This window comes from Salmo trutta, chromosome 6, assembly GCF_901001165.1.
Source record: "Salmo trutta chromosome 6, fSalTru1.1, whole genome shotgun sequence".
NCBI lineage: Eukaryota > Metazoa > Chordata > Actinopteri > Salmoniformes > Salmonidae > Salmo > Salmo trutta.
Genome location: NC_042962.1, coordinates 39,109,717 through 39,131,935, shown reverse-complemented (window position 1 = coordinate 39,131,935; position 22,219 = coordinate 39,109,717). Strand labels below are relative to the sequence as shown.

General features: G+C 42.4%; 1 protein-coding gene and 1 pseudogene across 2 annotated transcripts in view; one reads left to right on the top strand and one right to left on the bottom strand.

Annotated features, from left to right (window-relative positions):
• Positions 1–890: 890 nt before the first annotated feature.
• On the bottom strand, positions 891–18,412 carry LOC115195118 (ankyrin repeat domain-containing protein 10-like; annotated as a pseudogene).
• Positions 18,413–18,870: 458 nt separating this feature from the next.
• LOC115195905 (pleckstrin homology domain-containing family A member 3-like) overlaps positions 18,871–22,219 on the top strand; it is a 33,363-nt gene continuing 30,014 nt past the window's right edge. The window contains exon 1 of one of the 2 annotated variants that reach the window (XM_029756251.1): positions 18,871–18,907. Coding sequence is in view for 1 of the 2 variants with exons in the window: in XM_029756252.1 (XP_029612112.1) it covers positions 20,601–20,640 (40 nt within the window). In the remaining variant the exon portion in view is untranslated. Of the gene's footprint in view, positions 18,908–20,541; positions 20,641–22,219 lie in introns of those variants that run through there. The other variant, XM_029756252.1, reaches the window with a different exon arrangement.

The following is a 22,219-nucleotide window of genomic DNA, read 5'->3' as shown; positions in this document are numbered from 1 at the left end:
TTGATTGAACAAAACATGCATGTTTTGTATAACATAATGTCCTAGGAGTGTCATCTGATGAAGATCATCAAAGGTTGGTGCTGCATTTAGCTGTGGTTTTGTTTTTTGTGACATTATATACTAGCTTGAAAATGGGTGTCTGATTATTTCTGGCTGGGTACTCTGCTGACATAATCTAATGTTTTGCTTTCGCTGTAAAGCCTTTTTGAAATCAGACAGTGTGGTTAGATAAAGGAGAGTCTTGTCTTTAAAATGGTGTAAATAGTCATATGTTTGAAAAATGGAAGTTTTCGGATTTTCGAGGAGTTTGTATTTCGCGCCACGCCTATCATTGGATATTGGAGCATGTAAGAGGATGCATGTAAGAGCATGTAAGATGTAAGAGGATAACATAAATCTTTAGGGCCTTTTTCAATCAGAACTTCAATAATATTCAAGGCGGATGATTGCATTGTCTTACAAAACGTTTCGGAACGAGAGAGTACCCACGGGCACGCGCATCATAGTAGTAATGGCCCTCCCTCTATGACAAACTTTCCAGGCCTCTCGTTCGGTCAGTTTTTACCGGAGAAGACTCAAACCACTTTGTAAAGACTGTTGACATCTAGTGGAAGCCTTAGGAAGTGCTAAATGAATCCTAACTCACGGTGTGTTTCATAGGCAAAGGCTTGAAAGTGATTCCACAAATCAGATTTCCACTTCCTGTTAGGATTTGTCTCAGGGTTTTGACTGCCATATGAGTTCTGTTATACTCACAGACACCATTCAAACAGTTTTAGAAACTTTAGTGTTTTCGATCCAAATCTACTAATTATATACATATTCTCGTTTCTGGGTAAGAGTAGTAACCAGTTTAAATCGGGTACGTTTTTTATCCTGCCGTGAAAATACTGCCCCCTATCCCCAACAAGTTAACGTAAGTGTTGGCACAGAACCTACATGCCAAACACAAGTCATTTACGCTTTCTGTCTAACACAAAAATCAGGCATCGCTGTCTTATCATAACTCATAATTCTAATAACCCGCACCTTCGAGAAACAAACTAATGCATTGTATTCAATACCATCACCAGACAAACTATGATCAGCTTACCACAATCACATCTGTTGTGCTACAACACAGACAGTAATAAAATAAGGATTTCAAATATCGAATACAAAAACAATGCTATTTGTTCCCTTTGGTAGATGGGCCAAAGTGACTCTTCTCTCCATCCCCAGTGCAACAATGATGTTATGGTAACCATTGAGTTTTAAGGCAGGCTAGCGGCTGTAGGCAAAGTTGTGTCACCGCCGGGGCAGGTAGATAGACGGACTACTTACTTGGGAAGGGCCATTCTCCCCCTATTTAGGATCCGTGGTAGAGATGCATGGCACTGAGCACGGCCTGGTCGTAAAGCTGCTCGATGCGCACCGAGCTGCTGTGCTCCTCTGCCAGGTCCTCTGCCGTGTCCCCGAAGCCATGGTAGTGTCCGTCGTGCAGGGTGTCCCCCGGGTCGCTGGCCATGGCCTCCCAGGAGGGCCGGTGGGACACGCAGCTGCTGGGGCTTCCCGTCAGATGTAGTGAACCGCACATCTCGTGGGCTGAACGCCGCCGGGTCTCCTCCGCCTCCTGATAAGCTGGCCGTGATGACGACAGCCCGTTTTCAGTGGAAGTAGCCAAGGCCAGCAGTCCCCATGGCGAGGAGAAGCTGGTTGACAGCACGGCAGCGTTGGCCCCATTGAGGTGTGTTGGCATGTGGCCATTGGTGGAGATGGCACCGTTCTGTGGCCCACCGTTGCCAGTCGTCTGACCCGTGGTGGCTTTGAGTTCATCTGCCGTTGAAAAAAAAGACATGACTAGTCAGATTCAATGTGGGATGGCACATAGCACACTTGGCAGGTTCATGAACACAAAAATAAGTGGTAAGCATATTGATTTTATTTTGCAAACACGTCCTTGCCTCATTATCATGATACGTTTACCATTATGGCTCTGCTCTGCTTGCAAAAGTGCTCACACCATCACACTTTTCCTCCAACAGCTGAATTTGTTGTATTTTGGAGTTTATAGAATCATTTAGGCAATATTGATTCTAGCGCAGAATAGATTAAGTTTGAAAATGTGTATAAAATAGAGGCAGTGATGTCAGTCTTTCCTATGGCCACTAGAGGAGGATCACACAACAAAAATAAACCTTTGAATTTGACCCAGACAATTACTTTACCCCAGACAGAGGATTTCAATGTAATTAAATGCCTATGACATTTCATCACGTCAAGGTCATCAAATAGGTTAATTAAAGTATAGTACTTTGAGTATACATTCTCTCTCGATGTGCCTTTTAAACACACATGACAATGTACCATAAATACATACCCCTGGCCAAACTAAATTTGTACTTACAAGGATGAATAATTTAATGGATACACTAACAAAACATTAATAGTAAAAAAAAATCTAGGCATACTATAAACATATGTAATTATTTCTATAATGTACAGTTGAAAGATACTGTGTCAAATTAATCACTACCATCCATATCACATTGAGAATGTATTATTTGCTAAGGGTTGTCAAATACAGTGATACAGCACAAATCCTTATTTAGCCTATTATACAATGCAGTCCATATTGTTGTGTTTCATTGAACTGATTCAACTTAATTAAAATCTCAACTAGCCAACTTTATAGTACAAACAAGTTAATTTCTCATTGCTTCCCTTTGGAATTTAGAATCAGTCAGGGGAGTAAGAAGTCTGCCCTTTGGCTCTTAAACACAGGATTTACAAGGAGTTAAACCAAAGCACCAGCTTGTATCATTTTTTTTTTTTTACATTTTTTTCAAAGTCAGTTTAGTTTCAGTTAATTTTACTTGTTTTTATTTAATTTTATAAAATCACATCGGTTTTGTCTTTGTATTATTTAACTTTACAGACAGAAAGTAGCCCATGTGTGGGAGGCTAGGAACCATTTGTGTGTCGTAGGCCTATAGTTGTTTTTTGGGGATGTCACATCTTGCCACTGGGGGCAGTAACACAAGATGAAGGGTCAGGTCATAGGTTTGGGTATGTTTTAAAGGATCTTAATGTGACTTGGATTTAAAAAGGATAATCATCGGTGTCTGACTCAGATTCAGACATTTATGCCACGCCGTTTATAATCATGGCCAGCTCTGGTTGTCGTTGTTCACGGGTATTCTCTTGCCTGTTTGGAAAGCTTGATAGCTATGTTCGCCCTGTTGTCAGTTACGAGTAGGCTCTTCTACTCTGGTATGTCCTATGCGTCCAATGTGCAGTCAATTAACACTCCGGTGTGTGGATCTAAAATCCAATGGAGGCTGATCAACACATGTGGTGTCTTGTTGGAGGAGCGGTGATAGAAGCAGGCTGATATGCACACAAACAAAGCAGTCAGTCCTTTCTTGCTCCAGCAGTCTACACACAAGGTTGTTTTTCATGCCGCTTTTAGAATGTTCTTAATTTCATGGGTTGCTGTATCCATTTGCAAAGCAATCAACACGTTTACTCTAGCAGAGGCAGGAGTTTTAAATTTGGGATCCCCACTGGGCACAGATGTCAATTCAGCATCTATTCCACACTGGGTCAACATAATTTAATTGACATGATGAGGAAACAACATTGATTCAACCAGTGTATGCCCAGTGGGGTATTTGGTAGAATTTTCTGAGGCCTGGTTCATCACACAGTCTTGTGGTATTGCCAGACTGGATGAATAAATTAAGCAGTGCTTCTTTTATTTTATTTTTTACACATTTGAATGAGGTTTGCATGTTTCTGCTCTTTTCATTCAAAACTGCTAGTTGGTTGTCCTAACGTTGCCTTGCAGCTACTTATAGCTTCACCTTGTCTTTAGCCTGAATTTGTTTGTATGATTCGTTGTTGGGTTTTGGTTTGGTTTTCCCTTTTATCTCTGTTCCACACATGCTGCTGACACAACAATAGATGGTTCTTTCCAGCAATGTACTCAAAACAATCCCATGCAGGGTTTCACCTTTTGCTGCCACCATTTTTCATGCTCACCATCAAAATATTTTCCCCATTAGGTTGTGATAGTGATGCTCAAGCAAGCCTATTTGAAACATGGCCATCTACTGGCAGCATTTATCCACCAGATTCAGATTTTTTATTGTATTTTACCCCCTTTTTCGATCTTGTCTCATCGCTGCAACTCCCCAACGGGCTCGGGAGGCGAGCAGGCGGCCGATCTTCCACAAGGAGTCGCTAGAGTGCGATGAGCCAAGTCCCCCCCCCCCGTCCAAACCCTCCCCTAACCCAGACAACGCTGGGCCAATTGTGTGCCGCCCTATGGGCCTCCCTATGGGCCTCCCAGTCACGGCCGCTTGTGACACAGCCTGGGATCGAACCCAGGTCTGTAGTGACGCCTCAAGCACAGCGATGCAGTGCCTTAGACCGCTGTGCCACTCGGGAGGCCGAATGCTTTTATTTTAATTTGTTATACAGTCAAAGATATTTAGAAAAACACTAACTATTCTTAATTTTATTTTAACAAAAATTTGAAAAAGTATTTAGTTTTGTTTACTATAATAACCTTGGTATAGGCGGAAGGGAATATGTAGGGGACGAACTTGGAATGCAACTTATACCATGTAATCAGTCAAAATGTACTTTCATAAACACCCTCTTTCAAGAAAACCTTAATATACAGGATACATTTATTACAGCCTTACAGTTTTAGTCCAGGTAGGGATTATGTCATTGGGTTACCAAAGCATAAAATGACACACAGGGATGTGGATATAGCCATATTTTCTACACAGGATTCGATTAGGGCATTACCAAAATGTGGATGACAAAGATGTTTGTGAAAAACAAATGTGTAAAATATGTTGAGGTTCATTCACACAACTACCATATCATGGAGACCTATCAAAAACAGGGAAAATCATTCAAACTGAACAGTTAGGAAAGAGCATTTGGGTACACACGGAATGGGAAAATGCATTAAATGGATTCCATACATAAAATACGCATGTCTGGATTTGTGTGCATTCCTACATCTTGAAATTGAATGTGCTAGAAATGCAGGTGTAGGATGAGCTTCTCAGAGATGGTGAAATACACTGCTCAAAAACATTAAGGGAACACTTAAACAACACATCCTAGATCTGAATGAATGAAATAATCTTATTAAATACTTTTTTCTTTACATAGTTGAATGTGCTGACAAAAATCACACAAAAATAATCAATGGAAATCCAATTTATGAACCCATGGAGGTCTGGATTTGAAATCACACAAAATTAAAGTGGAAAACCACACTACAGGCTGATCCAACTTTGATGTAATGTCCTTAAAACAAGTCAAAATGAGGCTCAGTAGTGTGTGTGGCCTCCACGTGCCTGAATGACCTCCCTACAACGCCTGGGCATGCTCCTGATGAGGTGGCGGATGGTCTCCTGAGGGATCTCCTCCCAGACCTGGACTAAAGCATTCGCCAACTCCTGGACAGTCTGTGGTGCAACGTGGCGTTGGTGGATGGAGCGAGACATGATGTCCCAGATGTGCTCAATTGGATTCAGGTCTGGGGAACGGGCGGGCCAGTCCATAGCATCAATGCCTTCCTCTTGCAGGAACTGCTGACACACTCCAGCCACATGAGGTCTAGCATTGTCTTGCATTAGGAGGAACCCAGGGCCAACCGCACCAGCATATGGTCTCACAAGGGGTCTGAGGATCTCATCTCGGTACCTAATGGCAGTCAGGCTACCTCTGGCGAGCACATGGAGGGCTGTGCGGCCCCCCAAAGAAATGCCACCCCACACCATGACTGACCCACTGCCAAACAGGTCATGCTGGAGGATGTTGGAGGCAGCAGAACGTTCTCCACGGCGTCTCCAGACTCTGTCACATGTGCTCAGTGTGAACCTGCTTTCATCTGTGAAGCACAGGGCGCCAGTGGCGAATTTGTCAATCTTGGTGTTCTCTGGCAAATGCCTAACGTCCTGCACGGTGTTGGGCTGTAAGCACAATCCCCACCTGTGGACGTCGGGCCCTCATACCACCCTCATGGAGTCTGTTTCTGACCGTTTGAGCAGACATGCACATTTGTGGCCTGCTGGAGGTCATTTTGCAGGGCTCTGGCAGTGCTCCTCCTGCTCCTCCTTGCAGAAAGGCGGAGGTAGCGGTCCTGCTGCTGGGTTGTTGCCCTCCTACGGCCTCCTCCACATCTCCTGATGTACTGGCCTGTCTCCTGGTAGGGCCTCCATGCTCTGGACACTACGCTGACAGACACAGCAAACCTTCTTGCCACAGCTCGCATTGATGTGCCATCCTGGATGAGCTGCACTACCTGAGCCACTTGTGTGGGTTGTAGACTCCGTCTCATGCTACCACTAGAGTGAAAGCACCGCCAGCATTCAAAAGTGACCAAAACATCAGCCAGGAAGCAGAGGAACTGAGAAGTGGTCTGTGGTCACCACCTGCAGAACCACTCCTTTATTGGGGGTGTCTTGCTAATTGCCTATAATTTCCACCTGTTGTCTATTCCATTTGCACAACAGCATGTGAAATTTGTTGTCAATCAGTGTTACTTCCTAAGTGGACAGTTTGATTTCACAGAAGTGTGATTGACTTGGAGTTACATTGTGTTGTTTAAGTGTTCCCTTTATTTTTTTGAACAGTGTACTACCCACCACCGTGACCTGTATGCTCTCGTTGGCTGGCCCTCACTACATATTCGTCGCCAAACCCACTGGCTCCAGGTCATCTGTCTTTGCTAGGTAAAGCCCCGCCTTATCTCAGCTCACTGGTCACCATAGCAACACCCACCCATATCACATGCTCCAGTAGGTATATTTCACTGGTCATCCCCAATGCCAACACCTCCTTTGGCCGCCTTTCCTTCCAGTTCTCTGCTACCAATGACTGGAACGAATTGCGGAAAAAAAACTCAAGCTGGAGACTCATATCTCCCTCTCTTAACTTTAAGCATCAGCTGTCAGAGCAGCTTACCGATCACTGTACTTGTACACAGCCCATCTGTAAATAGCACACCCAACTACCTCATCCCCATATTGTTTTTAGTTGTTTTGCTCTTTTGAACCCCAGTAGCTCTACTTGCACATCAACATCTGTACATCTATCATTCCAGTGTTAATGCTACATTGTAATTATTTATGCTTCTATGACCTATTTATTGTCTTACCTTCCTAATCTTACTACATTTGCACACACTGTACATAGACCTTTTCTATTGTTTTATTGACTGTACATGTGTTTATCCCATGTGTAACTGTTGTTTTTGTCGCACTGCGCATCACTATACAAAGTGATGCTTTATTTGGCTAGGTCGCAGTTGTAAATGAGAACTTGTTCTCAACTGGCCTACCTGGTTAAATAAAGGTGAAATATTAGTTTTTTTAATAAATTATTCCAAAACTAAGAATAGCGTTAAATATCGTCATACTGTCCTATTTGTTTCAAATACCGTGATATAATATTTTGGCCATATCGCCCAGCCCTACCCTAGAATTATTATATGGCACTAGCAAGGAGAGGGAGAAATACAGACTGTATAAGTCAGGAGGAAATGTGCATTTGGCCTATGCCCTGCTAAGAGAAGTACATTAAATCTAATAGTATAGCCTAATCATTACAGACATATTTTAAATGCGTTCAAGTTAGCATAACCTAACATTTTTTAACATTACCGAGTTAAGAGACAATGAAACGTAAACATTGAAATAACCACCACAGCAGCAGTTATTGAAAAGGAACGCCACCAACAACAATTCTCCAAAAGCCATGTGTATCACACAAACACCAGTAGACAACTGGGACAAAAAGCCACCTACAATAAGTAAGAGAGAGTGGTTGTGGTGCCAGTTTTTAATTCAAGGCCATAATTTGTGGTGGTTGAAGTAGATGGCACATGGTAATGATACAGTGCACTGGGAGGTGTATTCCAGAGAAGGTCCTGTGCTGTGACAATTGTGTGTAAATTAGTGATTTCATTCAAAAAAAAGTAGGTCCCCCGTGTTACTCAGAAATGATCAAATGGATCAAATTAGTTTGTGCCATGTTTGTACCGATTTGGTTCATAAAATAATTAGTTTGAGCAAGCATGCTTGTAAAAGACACCCTACTGGCATAAACATTTTCTACAACACAACCCAGCACAGAAGTGGCACAAAGACAATCATTAAGCAATACGGGGTGCCAAATTCACACAGCTAAAATGCCTTGACTTCAAGGGGGGCAGAATGCAGAGTGGAGGCCATCTGGTGGAGTTCCACTTTTCAACAATAATGTAATTTCCGTGGTAACAAAGTATTGTGTGGTACAGTTAGGTGTAAACAGGGACAGTGAAGTTTGGGACTTACTCCGGTTTAGCACCCTGTATCAAGAGGGCGTTGACACTCCATACTTCCAGCCCAGGCTGCCTTGTGAATGGGGGTCTCACCTACATAGCCCTGGAACAAGACAAGGAAAAAACACATCACTATACAAAGTGATAGAGAACACTGTGTAGATGGACTAACCATGCTCTCAACCAGTACAATGGGGAGAATGAAAAAACATTTTATCAAGGCATTATTACATTTGAGTCATTTAGCAGACGACTTACAGGAGTAATTAGGGTTAAGTACCTTGCTCAAGGACACTGACAGATTTTTCACCAAGTTGGCTCAAGGATTCAAACCAGCGACCTTTCAGTTACTGGCATAAGGCTCTTAACCATTAGGCTACCTGTTGATATTGGCTACTCATATGTAAGGCCCTCAGTGTCTGCTGAAAGGTGCCACTATCTGTGCAGCATGCCAACAGTTCAGCACAGCAGCAACAGTCCTCCAGAGGGACTAATCACAGTGAGAAGCTGTGAAAATATGTCTGCTGCCAACAGAGACAGTGGGCACTGGAGACAGCCGCTGAACTACTCACCTTGCCAACTCCTCACCCAGCTCTCCAGCACCCCCGAGCCAAGGAGAACTGACACATTGCACTCTAGCCAGCATATCCGCCCTCTGGCTACCATCCCGTTCTGCTCCATGCAGCCGGAATATAGGTCAGGCTGCACTAATTTACTGTTAGTGAACAGTTAAGGGTGGTGAAGGGAGAAGGGGCTCTGTGTGTATGCATTAGGGATGTAACATTCACTGATATGCATTGGTCCCGATTTAAATGTTTAAGATATGATTGCATGGTCCCTCGAACCCCAAACTGATCCAAATGAAGCTTGTGTTGGTCCAAAAATCAACTCAAGTGTGACGAAATCAACGACTGTTGCTCATATTACTTTTCTACCTTCTGAAAATACCTTATATTTTGTGACAACTGATGCGTTTTCTCCTTCAGTGTCAAACTAAGCATGTAACGGTTTTGACAGTCATTGATCTACAACTCATTTTGCATACCGAACAACCCCAGGGAATATCAGTAGCCTAGACAAACTGTGCACAGTAACCAGCTTCGCGAGTTGACCAATGTGAGGTAGGCAGCCTGTTCCTGATCATGCACATTTGCGCAGCACCAACATTCAAACACAAAAATGGCTTGAAATTAGGCTTTATTAGTTGAGTGACAACCTATGTAGGTAGTTAGGTGTTGTTGTTTTAGCGTAATAAAAGTAAGGTACAGGAGACAACTCTCAGTTGGCTATACCTGCTGAACGGGGCTTACAGTAGTTTATTTTTATTGTTTTATAGGTTCTCCATCAGCAATAGTTTTGGTAGTTTTGCTTTAAACAAATCAGGGTATATGGTCATTTTTAGATACACAGAGTAAACATAACAAGGACAGGAATCACTTGCTGGATTTTTCACACTCAACAGTTTCCTGTGTGTATCTAAAATGATACACCTCCCAAAGGACATCCAGACAATATTTGGTAGATGCAGTATACATGTAGAATGGAAAATGAATGCGTTTATGCCACAAATATTAGTTCATCGAATCATATCACAGTAAACGGAATCGTACTGAATCGTTTCAAACTACAACGTATTGTTCCTGTATCATTTCGGAGCCCATGTATCAAATAGTCTTGAAAGGGAAAGATGTACATCCCTACTATTTATTTGTGTATATGTTTGATGTAGGGCAGTGTAGCGATGTTCCCCCATAGCTCTGCGGCGTCACAATCTTCTCCTACTCGTCCCATTACATTGGATCAGAAAGCTGAATTTGACCCATAAAACCTCTAAAATGTCAAAGCGGCGAGAGCCAGGGGGAAAGGATGGAGCAGGAGAGTTTCACGCAATCGTGACGACCTAATCTGAATTCCTGAGCAGAGCTTCCCTGGCTGCTTCCTTTAGGTGCATTTAGAACGGTAGTCACACAGTTGCACCGGCAGGCCGGGGCAGACCCTATTTGAGCTGTGGTCATGACACGGCTGCCTGCCTCTTGGCTCAATGCTGTGACTTCGAGGCCATAGTCAAACAGTCTGGTGTGACGTAAAGAGACAATCTCAGACAAACCCACACACAGCATGAACTATTGCTCTGTCTCCCAAAAAGCCTGATCCCTCCGTAGTAGGATAATTCTGGCCTACATGGGCCACATGGAAAAGATAGGTGGTGAGACTAACTTTTGCAAACAGGGAAAGTACTGAGAGTTTGACACAAACATGCCTACAAATCATGTAGCTCTTGTAGTCTGTCTTGTCTTTGTCTATCCAGTCATAAGTGCCACTGTCATGTAATCTGTGAGACGGTAATGTCTGAGACCCAATAGAAATAGAATGACAGAATGTATGTAAGTCTGAGACCAACCCGTCTGTTGATGTCGGCCCCGGCCTGCAACAGCCACAGCACACACTCTGGGTGGCCTCCAAAAGCCGCGATGTGGGCGGGCGTCTGGGCAAACCTTGTCGTCATGGCGTTCACCTCGCAGCCAACCTGCACCAGGCGGAAGACACACTCCAACTGTAAAGAAAGTGAGAGTGAGTCAACATATGATGACCAATCACAAAGCTTTGCTGTTGAGAGCAGAGTGAATGATTGACAAGACAGGGCTGTGACGCAAATCACAGTCAGAGTATCACTACAGACTGTTTTATTCAGAGCTGTGTCTCGTTACGGACAACTAACCACAGCAAAGAAAGTGTGTTTGTTTAGGGTAAACCCCAAGGCCACACTAACTAGGGATGGGTACCGAAAGCTGGTATTAAAAACGGGCCCGGGGGCTAAATTATGAAAGACCGTAGTATCGATAAGCTCCGCTGTTATCGGTTTTGCTTTCAGTACTGGAGAAATTAAGAAAATACATTTCCTATTTATACATAAACGTTATCTTACACATTTTCTCTCACCAACCGTTTCTAATTTGCAATAAAATTAAGATGTTCGTCTATGATGCATTTTCGCTATTCCCAATCCAGAAGAGATCTCCCTCTCCCACGCGGAGCCTGTGTCGCTCACACGCTACAGCACCCTGCTCTTAATTAGTGACGATGGCAGAGAGAGCTAAACGTTCAAAAGTGTGGTTACATTTCAGAGTCGATGCTGACAATGCTCGTTGCCACAAGTGCAACAAGACGTTTGCTTGTAAGGGCGGAAACACGAGCAATCTGTCCAAACATCTATCGAACATCTCTGTACAGGCAGAGAAATGCAGTTAGACTGCCTAGCTCGTAGTTCATCTCTTGTTGATCTACATTAGGTATGTATGCTAGCAGCCTAGAGCCCACACACAGTGTTACCTAAATTATGCAAACATGGGTTCATGATCAAAAGTAACCATTAGCCAGCTGATTGTTTAGCTAAAATGCATAAATTCTCCACACAAATCGCAAACTGGCGAAGTAGTTGCAGAGGAGATCTCAGACATTCTGGAAGAGTTTGAGATAGAGCCGAGCAAGATTATAGCTGTGACTGTTGATAATGCTGGCAATATGGATGTTGCCATGAAGAGGCTACACATCCTAAAAATAGGATGCTTTGAGCACACATTGAATCTGGCAGAGCAGAAAATCTACAAAATTATTTCATTGATAAATGGGCAGTGGTCGTGTGGTTCAAGAGATCATCGATGTCCAAAACAGTCTTGAAGGAAAAGCAGCAACTCCTTGGTAAGAAGCCAGTTCAATCTATTAAAGTATTATTTTGAAATTCCCACATTTAACAATTTAAATCAATATTCAAGTGTGCAGTAATTAAATGGTTGTTGTTGTTTCAGGCCTTCTGCAACACTCACTCATTGTTGATGTCAAGACCAGATGGAACTCGCTACATCTAATGGTAGAGATTCATGGAGCAGTATCCAGCAATCCAAGCAGCAGCCTTGGACACACGACTGCGAAAACAATGACCAAGGACAACGTGGACCGTCTGAAGGACGAGGACTTCCATAAGGCTGAGGAGTTTGTCCAGTACATGAGAATCCTCTATACATCCACACTGTGGGTGTCATGCGAAACAAATGCCACCTGTGGACAGATCATACCCATCCTCCAAAAACTGGAAGAGCACTTCACTGTGAAGCATGAAGATACAACATTTGTGGCAACCATCAAAGAGAAGGTGTGGGAGAACCTCTCCAAGCACTATCAGGATGAGGACATTCAAGCCTTCCTGCATGAGGCCGCAGCAATGGACCCCAGATTTAAAGGGAGGCCGGTGAATGACGCCACCTGGGACAGGCTGAGGAAGGCAACTGTTGAGGCCAATGTGACAGGAGCAACACCAGGTCTGTCAGAGGAGCCGGAGCAGACAGACAAAGAACACCAGCAACAGGAGGAGGAGTCTGAAGGAGAGGAAATCCCTCCATTGTACAAAACAAGGAGTGCCTTGGAGGAGCTGTTCTCAGAGGAGGACAGGGAGTTGAGGTTGACGATCCAACAGGACACCTCGTCCCTCAGCGAGCGTGTCGACCTAGAGGTCGAGCTCTACAAAGGCCATCCCCATGGCTGAAGATCCTGTGATGTGGTGGTGGGAGAAGAGTTACTCTGCCCTTCCGCACAAACATTGCAACAAGCTATCTCTGTGCTCCACCCCTAGCAAGAGAGTATTTTCAACGGCAGGGAACACAATAAGCCAGGAGAGGTCACAACTTCTACCAGAGAAGGCAAATATGTTGATCTTTCTCCAGAAGAACTGCTAAGAACTGTTAGTCCATTTGCAGCCTACCTGCATGCCCCACCTGTGTTGCTCTATACCACTGTAATTTGTTTCAACTTTCCATCATCACAACATTATAGGCTGACCACACCACTCGCGTTGTGTGCGCGAGCGTTGCAAAATAAATGTAGAAATCTATGTTACTCAATTAATGCAGCCACACTGCTCGCAACGCAAAAATAGAACTCCTTTCTATTTCTGCAACAGCAAGCTAGCTAAATAGGACAAATTAGCTAGCAAGTGCAAGCTAAATTGCCATAAATGTTTAATGCTTTTTGACCTGTTCCAAATTAATGTCATTGGTTCAGAGTTTGTTTTGATATTTTAACCTGCATGTCGTGATCGCATTTGGTGTAGGGGGACAAAATAAATGTATGCACGATGGCGCACATGCGCAGCTGGTTTGGGTTCCATGTTAGAGTTTATAATAGTGATTTGTTCAAAACATTGCTGTTTCTTTTGCTGTAAATAATTGTTTATTTTACATTTCAGATAATAAAGCAATGTTAATTCTGTTCTTAATAAAAAAAAAATCCTGTAAAAAAATTACAAAAAGAATCGCTAAGAATAGCGTTAAAGTACCGGATCAATAAGCAGTATCGGTAAGAGTAGTAATACCATTAAAATCTTAACAATATCCATCCCTAACACTAACCAACCAGTGGCATCTTTATTAGGGCCGGGATGATACTAGTATTGCAATATTGTTTTCATGCTAAAAATGAAAACACGAAGCAGACCAAACTCTTCCGTCCTTTAAAAATCTGCTGTATGTCAAAAAATTGTGTACTATAGCTTGGAAAATGTGACTCTGGATGACAACATAATGATGTTCGTTTCCAACATTAGGGTTGTTTTCCTAAAGCAGTTCAATACACTTCGTGTTTTGTTTCCTTGCCACGATACTAACGAGTATCACGATACTGGCATTGTCCCAACCCTGATCTTAGTCTCCTTTTTTTCCTGTAATGAGCTCCTTGTACCAAAGAGAACACCTAAGCCCATATATGTCACAGTATAGAGGCTTCAACTGCAGTCATTCCCGCTGACTGTGCTCATGTTCAGGCCAGACTCTGTCATGTTTGAATCTACAAACTAGTTTATCAGAAAGGCAGAAAGCGTTTTTCTCAAAATCAATCACTTTTGCATATGAAAACACAGAATCCTACTCATCACTTAATTACGCAGTGGTGGAAAAAGTACCCAATCATCATACTTGAGTAAAAGTAAAGATAAGTAAAAGTTACCCAGTAAAACTAGAGTAAAAGTCTAAAAGTATTTGATAAAATATACTTAAGTATCAGAAGTATAAATCATTTTAAGTTCTTTATATTAAGTAGGGATGCACTGATATGACAACTTTGGCCGATACCAATATCCGTTACTTTCCTTGCCAAAAAACCCGATACCCAATATTAAACATTTTAGCAGCCTTAAGCATTCTAGTGCAGTTAAGTAGTTGACACACGCACCCCAAAAACGTATTTCGTTGGCATTTACACATGTCCCCATTACCAGTAAAACATAATCAAAACCTACTTTCTTCACTTACTTTCTGTGCTGTTTCATTGTTCGGTCCTTTCATTCTCAACCTGGATTTCATCATACATGTCAAGCAGTGAAGTTTCAGCTCTGTCTGTCCGTGGCCTGTCATGGGTCCTCTTCCTCGGTGCGCACTGTCACTGTGTCCGTTTCCAGCTTGTCCAGCTGTGTCTAACATTTCACGTAAACCCTGTTTGTCTGCGTCGAAGTAGCAGTCCTTGTACCTAGCATCGAGCATGGTGGCGACACAGTAAAGAGGCTCAGAGAGAATGCAACCGAATTGCTTGTTCACAGCCTATAGTAGAGTATTTTTGCAAGTTTTAACCCACGGTCTGTGTCGGCAGTTTTGTTGAGCAGGCGTTTCAGTGCAATGAAAGAGGGTATCACGTCTGCTGCAGATGCAGTTGAGCTTATTTCTCGAGTCAGTTGTTCGAATGGAGCTAGGAGTGTGTTCATATTTTCATTGAGAGTCTACTGGTTTCTACTGATTGTTGCAGGTAACTTATAGTCGGCTGCGTACACGCCAAACACTTGTTTCTGTTCCAGCAGGCTCTCCATCATGTAAAAAGTACTGTTCCATCTGGTAGAAACATCTTGCTTAAGCCTTTTCGTTTTCACTCCAAGCTGCTCCTGTATTGTTTGTAGGCGGCTGTATGCCAGCTGTGAGTGTTTAAAATGACCCACTATCTTTCTACCTGTTACCACTGTCAGATATGCTGCATTGGGCCAAAACACCGTCGCTCACAGCCAGTTGCAGCCTGTGCGCCATGTATGGAAAACTGGTGACTCCGCATTCTCCCAAAGCCTTTGTCATGTTACGTGCATTATCACGTAGCACAGCGTGTAATTTGTTCTTGGGGATTTTCCCAGTTTCAAACATGTTCTCAAATGCAATTGAAATGGCAGCAGTGGTATGATAACCAGCACATTCTTGAGCATGCAATACGGCTTTCCTTAGTACAAAATCCTTGTCGACCCACTCTGCTGTCAGACTCGGCATGCTCATGGGGATGACGTTGCTGGTCCAAAAGTCAGTCGTGAAGCTAATAGCAGTGACGCCCATAGCAAGTAGCTCATGGATGTGCGTTTCAACAATACTGTGTAACTCCGGTACGGCAAAATCTGAAAAATAGCGCCTACTTGGTAGTGTGTACCAGGGAGAAAGCCAACATCCACGACAGAGAATATTTGATTGTCAAGGGCAATGAATTCCGTTATCTTGGTGTTAATGGATTTTGCCATTGAATTGTCTCGCTGAAATTCTCTTACTCTTTCAAATGACTGCTCGACTTGAACTTGTTTAGTTGTTGGAAGTGTGCGCTTTGTTTTCTTTCTGCTTTTGTCTTAAGTAGTTGTTGAACGTCGGGGGGTGATGCACTGTCAAATTAGTAATTAGGTGTGTGACATTGAAAGATTTCCCTTTCTCCCCTCCTCGGGAAATAATAGCAGCACAAGCGTTGCATACGTTCTTTGTCAACTTATGGCCTTTTTGAAACTTCAAAATAGATCCACACAGCTGACATTGTGGGCTAGGTTAGGAATGCTGAGTTGCACGTGTAGTGCTATATTTTTCATGGCATCATTACATCATCTACCTATGTTATACAGGTATGCATGTTAGCGTTAAACTATACATAGAGCCGATGCCCATGTTGGCATTTTTAGCTAGTGTCGGACAATTCCGATATGCTTACCGATATATTGTGCAGCCCTAATATTAAGCAAACCAGACGGCACCTTTTTCTTTTTTTTATTTACAGATAGCCAGGGGCAAACGCCAACATAATTTACAAACTAAGCATGTGTGTTTAGTGAGTCCACCAGATCAGAGGCAGAAGGTTAGACCAGGGATGATCTATTGATAAGTGTGTGTAACAGTATAGCTTCCGTCCCTCTCCTCGCCCCAACCTGGGCTTGAACCAGGGACCCTCTGCACACATCAACAACTGACACCCCACGAAGCATCGTTACCCATCGCGCCACAAAAGCCGTGGACCTTGCAGAGCAAGGGGAACAACTACTTAAGGCCGCAGAGCGAGTGACGTCACCCGATTGAAACGCTATTAGCGCGCACCACCGCTAACTAGCCATTTCACATCGGTTACATGTGCAAATTTGAGCATTTTCATGTCCTGCTAAAGCATTCCAAATGTAATGAGTACTGTTGGGTGTCAGGGACAATGTATGGAGTAAAAAATTATGTATTTTCTTTATGAATGTAGTGAAGTAAAAGTTGTCAAATATAAGTAAAGTACAGATGCCACAAAAACAACTTTAAAATACTACTTAAGGTTTTTTAACACCACTGTAATTATGTCCCTTTTGTTTTAAGCAGACTTCGCAATCGGCCAGAGCGGAGCACCTGGCTCACACCTGGGCGGCAGCCCGGTTCTAAAATGAATGTAATCACATTTCACCCGCATCAAACTCCTCCCACTGGGGTAATCCGGGCCAGAAAAACAAAAGAAACTTGACGTTCTTAAAGAGACAGTGTAAATGTTCTATGAAAGCTCATATTACTTTATAATTTCAAAATGTTACTTTTTATAATACGTGTATTTACACAGTTAAATATGAGTTCCTAGGGCACAGCATGTGCTTCAGAAGTAGCTAGAATTCATATAGGCTATATCTCAATCGGGATAAAAAATAAATACATTATGGTGCTCCCAAATGTAAATGATGCGTTCTTAACTTATACCAGTGCTCCCAGTTGGGAGCCTGCCAGCCCATTTCAATTAAACAAAGAGTTTGAAAGATATTGTAAAAAAAAAAAAAAAGTAAGTTAATATTTTTTAATGGGGTAGACTTTTAAAAACAAAGTTTGAATAAAGCAATGCCACAGTCATGCAAGACTTTTCTTGAATTCGGTTTATTCCATGAGCACAGCACGGACTATAAATTTATGCAGGGCAGGTAGGTGCAAGTTTTGTTCCAGCTGTAATGTTAGATATTGTTGGCGGGTTGTTTGCTATTGGCGCATACACAGCCAATAGAAAACAATGCAGTATTTTATAAAATATTGGACATTTCCAGAAATAAACTGACAGGAAGGGAAGGCAAGCTACTTTCTCGGGAAGACTAATGTTAGCTCTATGGCCCAAATGAAATACTGACAACTCAGGCTGCTGTTGAAGCCTAATGCACTAATAGGACAATCAATGTCGATATTATCGCTGTACATTTACACAATATTTGCTTTCAGGTGTGAACGCAAGCATGTACGTGGCATTAGGTGATAACATTTGATTTCACATTATGGAGAAAAACAAACCTGACAATTAGAAAATATTCTTATTAGTATTAAGACAAATGACCTAAGTCGCTGTTCAGATAATGACAGTAGCTAACTACATTGGAACGTTTAAGATACATACATTGATTGAAAGATATATCAATTGTATCGGATTAGCGTCATACATCGGAAAAATGTATCTAGCCATCTTGCTAGGGAGTTAACATGTCCATTATTTTTAGCATTTCTAGCTAGATTTAAGCCTGCCATCAATCTTTATTGGTTTTAGACTGTTTGCTAGATACCTTTCCAAAATGTGCTGCCCAATGAATGGGAATCCAGCCATTGAAGGAGTCTTCCGTGATGAGATCTGCTAGATTTGTGGTACACTGAAGAAGCGAACACAAAGCACCAACGTCTCCATCCATACACGCTCGGTGGAGAGGGTAACGAATATTCAGGACCTTGTTGTTTGAAAATCCAGACTCTACTACGCCGATGGACATGGTTGCAGTACGGTGTGTCTATATTTTTGGGAGAAAAGTTGCCGTATCAAGTTGCTTTGACCGCCACTTCACACTCCTTTCGCATGCTCCTGCAGGAACGCGCACAAGGGGAATGGAAGGGAAGGAAGAGATGAGAGCTTGGCTTTTAACTACTCGCGAAACGCAAAACCCGGACTGGAGATTGTCTTGGCTGCTTGGTTCTATCAAAACCCGTCACGGAGCCCTTTGTTAACGTATGGAAGGCCAAAAGGTTCAAATCGTCTTAGCCGGAAGATGTCTTAACACTTGTAATTATCATTTTTCACTTGCTTTTTCTAGTGTCAAATGTCATTTTTTGTACACATGCTCTTTACACCTGTCCAGTGTGCATTTAAAGGTGATTAGAATGCTCTAACTCAGAGACTCTGTCTAGAGTCTTGCTTCAGAGACTGGGTGGGCTGACCCCCGGGCACAGGGCCAATCTAGCCAGCTCCCTTCCCCAGGGATATGGGGGGGAAGGGCCGGAGGGGGCTGAGGCTGACCCATACCACCACTTAACACACCCTGTAAGTCTTCTGACGTCCAGTCTTGCACACCCAAATACCTCTCTGCAGCTGCCACCACAACCTCAATTTTCTGCAACTACATCCCATCCCTGCAGTACAGTTGATAACCATTACTATAAATGCTAAAAATCCAATCTTACTGAAACATATATAACTTGTTGGCCTATCCTTGTACTGGTACAGCTGTACTACTAACACCACTCCTCTCAGCTCTTCCTTGATCCATCGTCCTTTACTTTCTTCACTGCCTAAGCATACAACAACTTCTGCACTACTCTAACCCTGGAAAACCTCAATCTGCCTCTCTCACACCGGACATTTCTGATCCCCAGCCCCACGAGCACCCCTACAATTAACACATACCACTACTTTCCCCAATGCTATGCATTCATTTGTCTCATGCCCTACTGCACATTTCTCAAACCTAGGAAGCCCCCTCCTACACACTGCTGCAACATGCCCATAAACTTGACACCTGTAACAACGTAATGTATTCGGCACAAAGATCGTACGGGATAACTTATATATCCTAACAGCACTTTGTCGGGCAATGACTCAACATCAAAACTCAAAAGGACATACAACAACTCTTCAGTTTCACCACTCACACCACCCTGTCTGCGTCGCAAGAAAGGACGAGCATCACAAACACCATGAATCTTCCCCTTCAGTTGGTCAACTTTCACATTTATCGCTACCCTAGTAATCACTCCTCTGAATGGCGCCCTTTCCTTGAGAGCAAAACAATTCACATCTCTTGTCCCCATTCGTTTAACATGGAGCACCTGCTTCCTCTGACAAGCAGAATCACAAGCAATTATCACAAGACCACTTCTGGTTACCTTCAACGATTTCACAGCACCCAACTCTGTTTTAACCCACCCTGAAACCACAAATGGATCAGCCAAAAGACAAGGCTCCACTTTTCACTCCTACTGCCACAGACTGGTTTGTTTAGCCATCTATTTGGGAACATTTTATGGGGAAATAATAGGGTTTTGGAAGAAATGCTGAAAATAAGGTCTGAGGTTAAGACAGGTTTAGGAGATCTTATACTTTTTGTTGTATGAGATAATATTAGTTAACATGACCTTCATGAATAAGCCTTTGTGTTTTTGTTTATTACATAAATTCTTCAAAATTCACAAAAAGTGTAGTTAGTTTATGACAATTAACGCATAGAACAAAACGTATAAGATCTAAACCTGTGTTTACCACTGACCTTATTTTCAGAGTTTATCAAAAAACTCTACATAAATACAACATTATTATTTGTCTCTGTACCATGTAGGAGAATTATGGGGTGTAAAGTTGTGCTTATAAAGAAAGCCTCTAAGTAAAACGAGAGCTTGTATTTTGAAGGCTCAAAACAGACGTGACGTACTTTTTGTTTACAAATGTAGCTAGCTAGCTAGCTAGGAAGCGATCAACTGGCAATCGGCTATTCAACGCTAGTTCAATTACAACAAGATAACAAAATGAACGGAATTCACACTGTGTTGTTGGCCGACGCATAGTCATTCACATGGCATTATCTACTGTGAAGTTAACATACATCTTTAGTTTGGTTTTCGCTAGCTACCATCATGAAGTTGGCAAGCTAAATGGCTTGCGAGTTTTGGTACGTTATCAGTATTAGCTAGCGACGAGATTTTTGGAGACGTGGGTCGTGTGGTATTTCTGCAAGCACATTATGGAAGGAGTTCTCTATAAGTGGACAAATTATATGACAGGTAACACTATGCATTTAATGTGTTTGGTCCATAGTCTAGCTAGCTAAACTATCTCGTTAACAAAGCTGTCATATTGACATTCAATTTAGCTAAGCCAACGTTCGCATAGAAAACACAGCCTACATCTGATTGTCTACCCTTCACAGCCCTTTCTGTGTAATTTGATATGTCTAAGGTAGTTAACTTTTATAAGATGCAAACTACACTTATGTAAGCTAGCTAACTGCACTAACCGACTAAACTCAACGATTGACGATGGAGTTGGGCTGTGAGTAGTGTTGTGCTTGTGGGCGGATTGGAGCGCCACTGTCACAGACAGTTACCAATGTCGTGTGTAATTGCGGGATATTATTTGGGTGCTGAAATCAGTAGTTAAAAAAATAGAAATAACTTCATTTTATGTAACGGAGTAACAGTTTGCCCACACTAGTCAACAGTGTGTGATTGGGGCGTTCCTGCATGTGGGATTCCTGCATCTGCAGATTTCCCCTGATTGTCAATGCGATTGAAATGTGGTCAAAAGGGAAATACAAGTTTTATGAGTTTTTTGGGGGTGAAGAACACTTTACCAGTGTCTTAGATATCTACCGGTGTCGACCCGCCTCCAGTGTATCGGAGTCATCCTAGCTGGGTCATTCCTACATTGCGGTACTTTTTGGACTTCATAACTTTAGAAAAAAAATATGTGTATATATTATTTGTTTTGTATTCTTTCAGAAAAACTCAGGCACTTAGATCTATTTTAGGTGCATAATCCCATACAGTTATTGCATAATAATAACAGGGTGGAACCTAACCTGAAGACCCAAGACATAGAAATTAGTGTTTGGATCAGGAAAGTTTCCTTTCACGACCTCTACAAGCCAGAATGCTGAATAAAATCTTACTTTACCGGTTGGTCCTTTTTCAGACAGGGATGTGAGACAAAATATCCACGGAGGAGTGTTATCAACCCAACCTTAAGTAGGCCGATGCTGATCTGTTTATCGTTTGTATTTCTGGTTTTTATTTTCAATACTGATGCAATTCGCATGTGACAAACACACAATATGGCCGAGCTTAACCGAACGCAAACACTTCCAGCTGATTGCGAGGAAATGTGCTTCGGTCATGTTCGGCTATTGTTGACATATTGATCATGATGTGCAATGCGTTAACAGATTGAAAATACAAGTTACAGAACCCACCCGCGCCACAAAAAGTGGGGTAAACAAGGCTTTCTTGTGGATACCCTATCTCCACCTCCTACCGCAAAAAGGACCAACAGCATGTACAACCGGTAAAGTAAGTGTAAATATCATTTTATTCAACATTCTGCCATGTAGAGATGCGTCTTTTTTACAGCTACTTCTTTCAGACTGATATTCATGGAGTAACCATGGTTACAGTCTGACATTTAGGCAAGGTGGAACCTAACAGGGTGGACATTTGTAGCCTAAATTAGTCATAGCTCTGTGTTGAGGTTAAACTAGCATAATGGTAAACATTTGAACAGGTTTTGAACCTCTATATGTAATGTATTTTAACATGTAGAAAATGTGTTACATTTTCTCTATAATTTAGCCTATTAGTGTGGAAA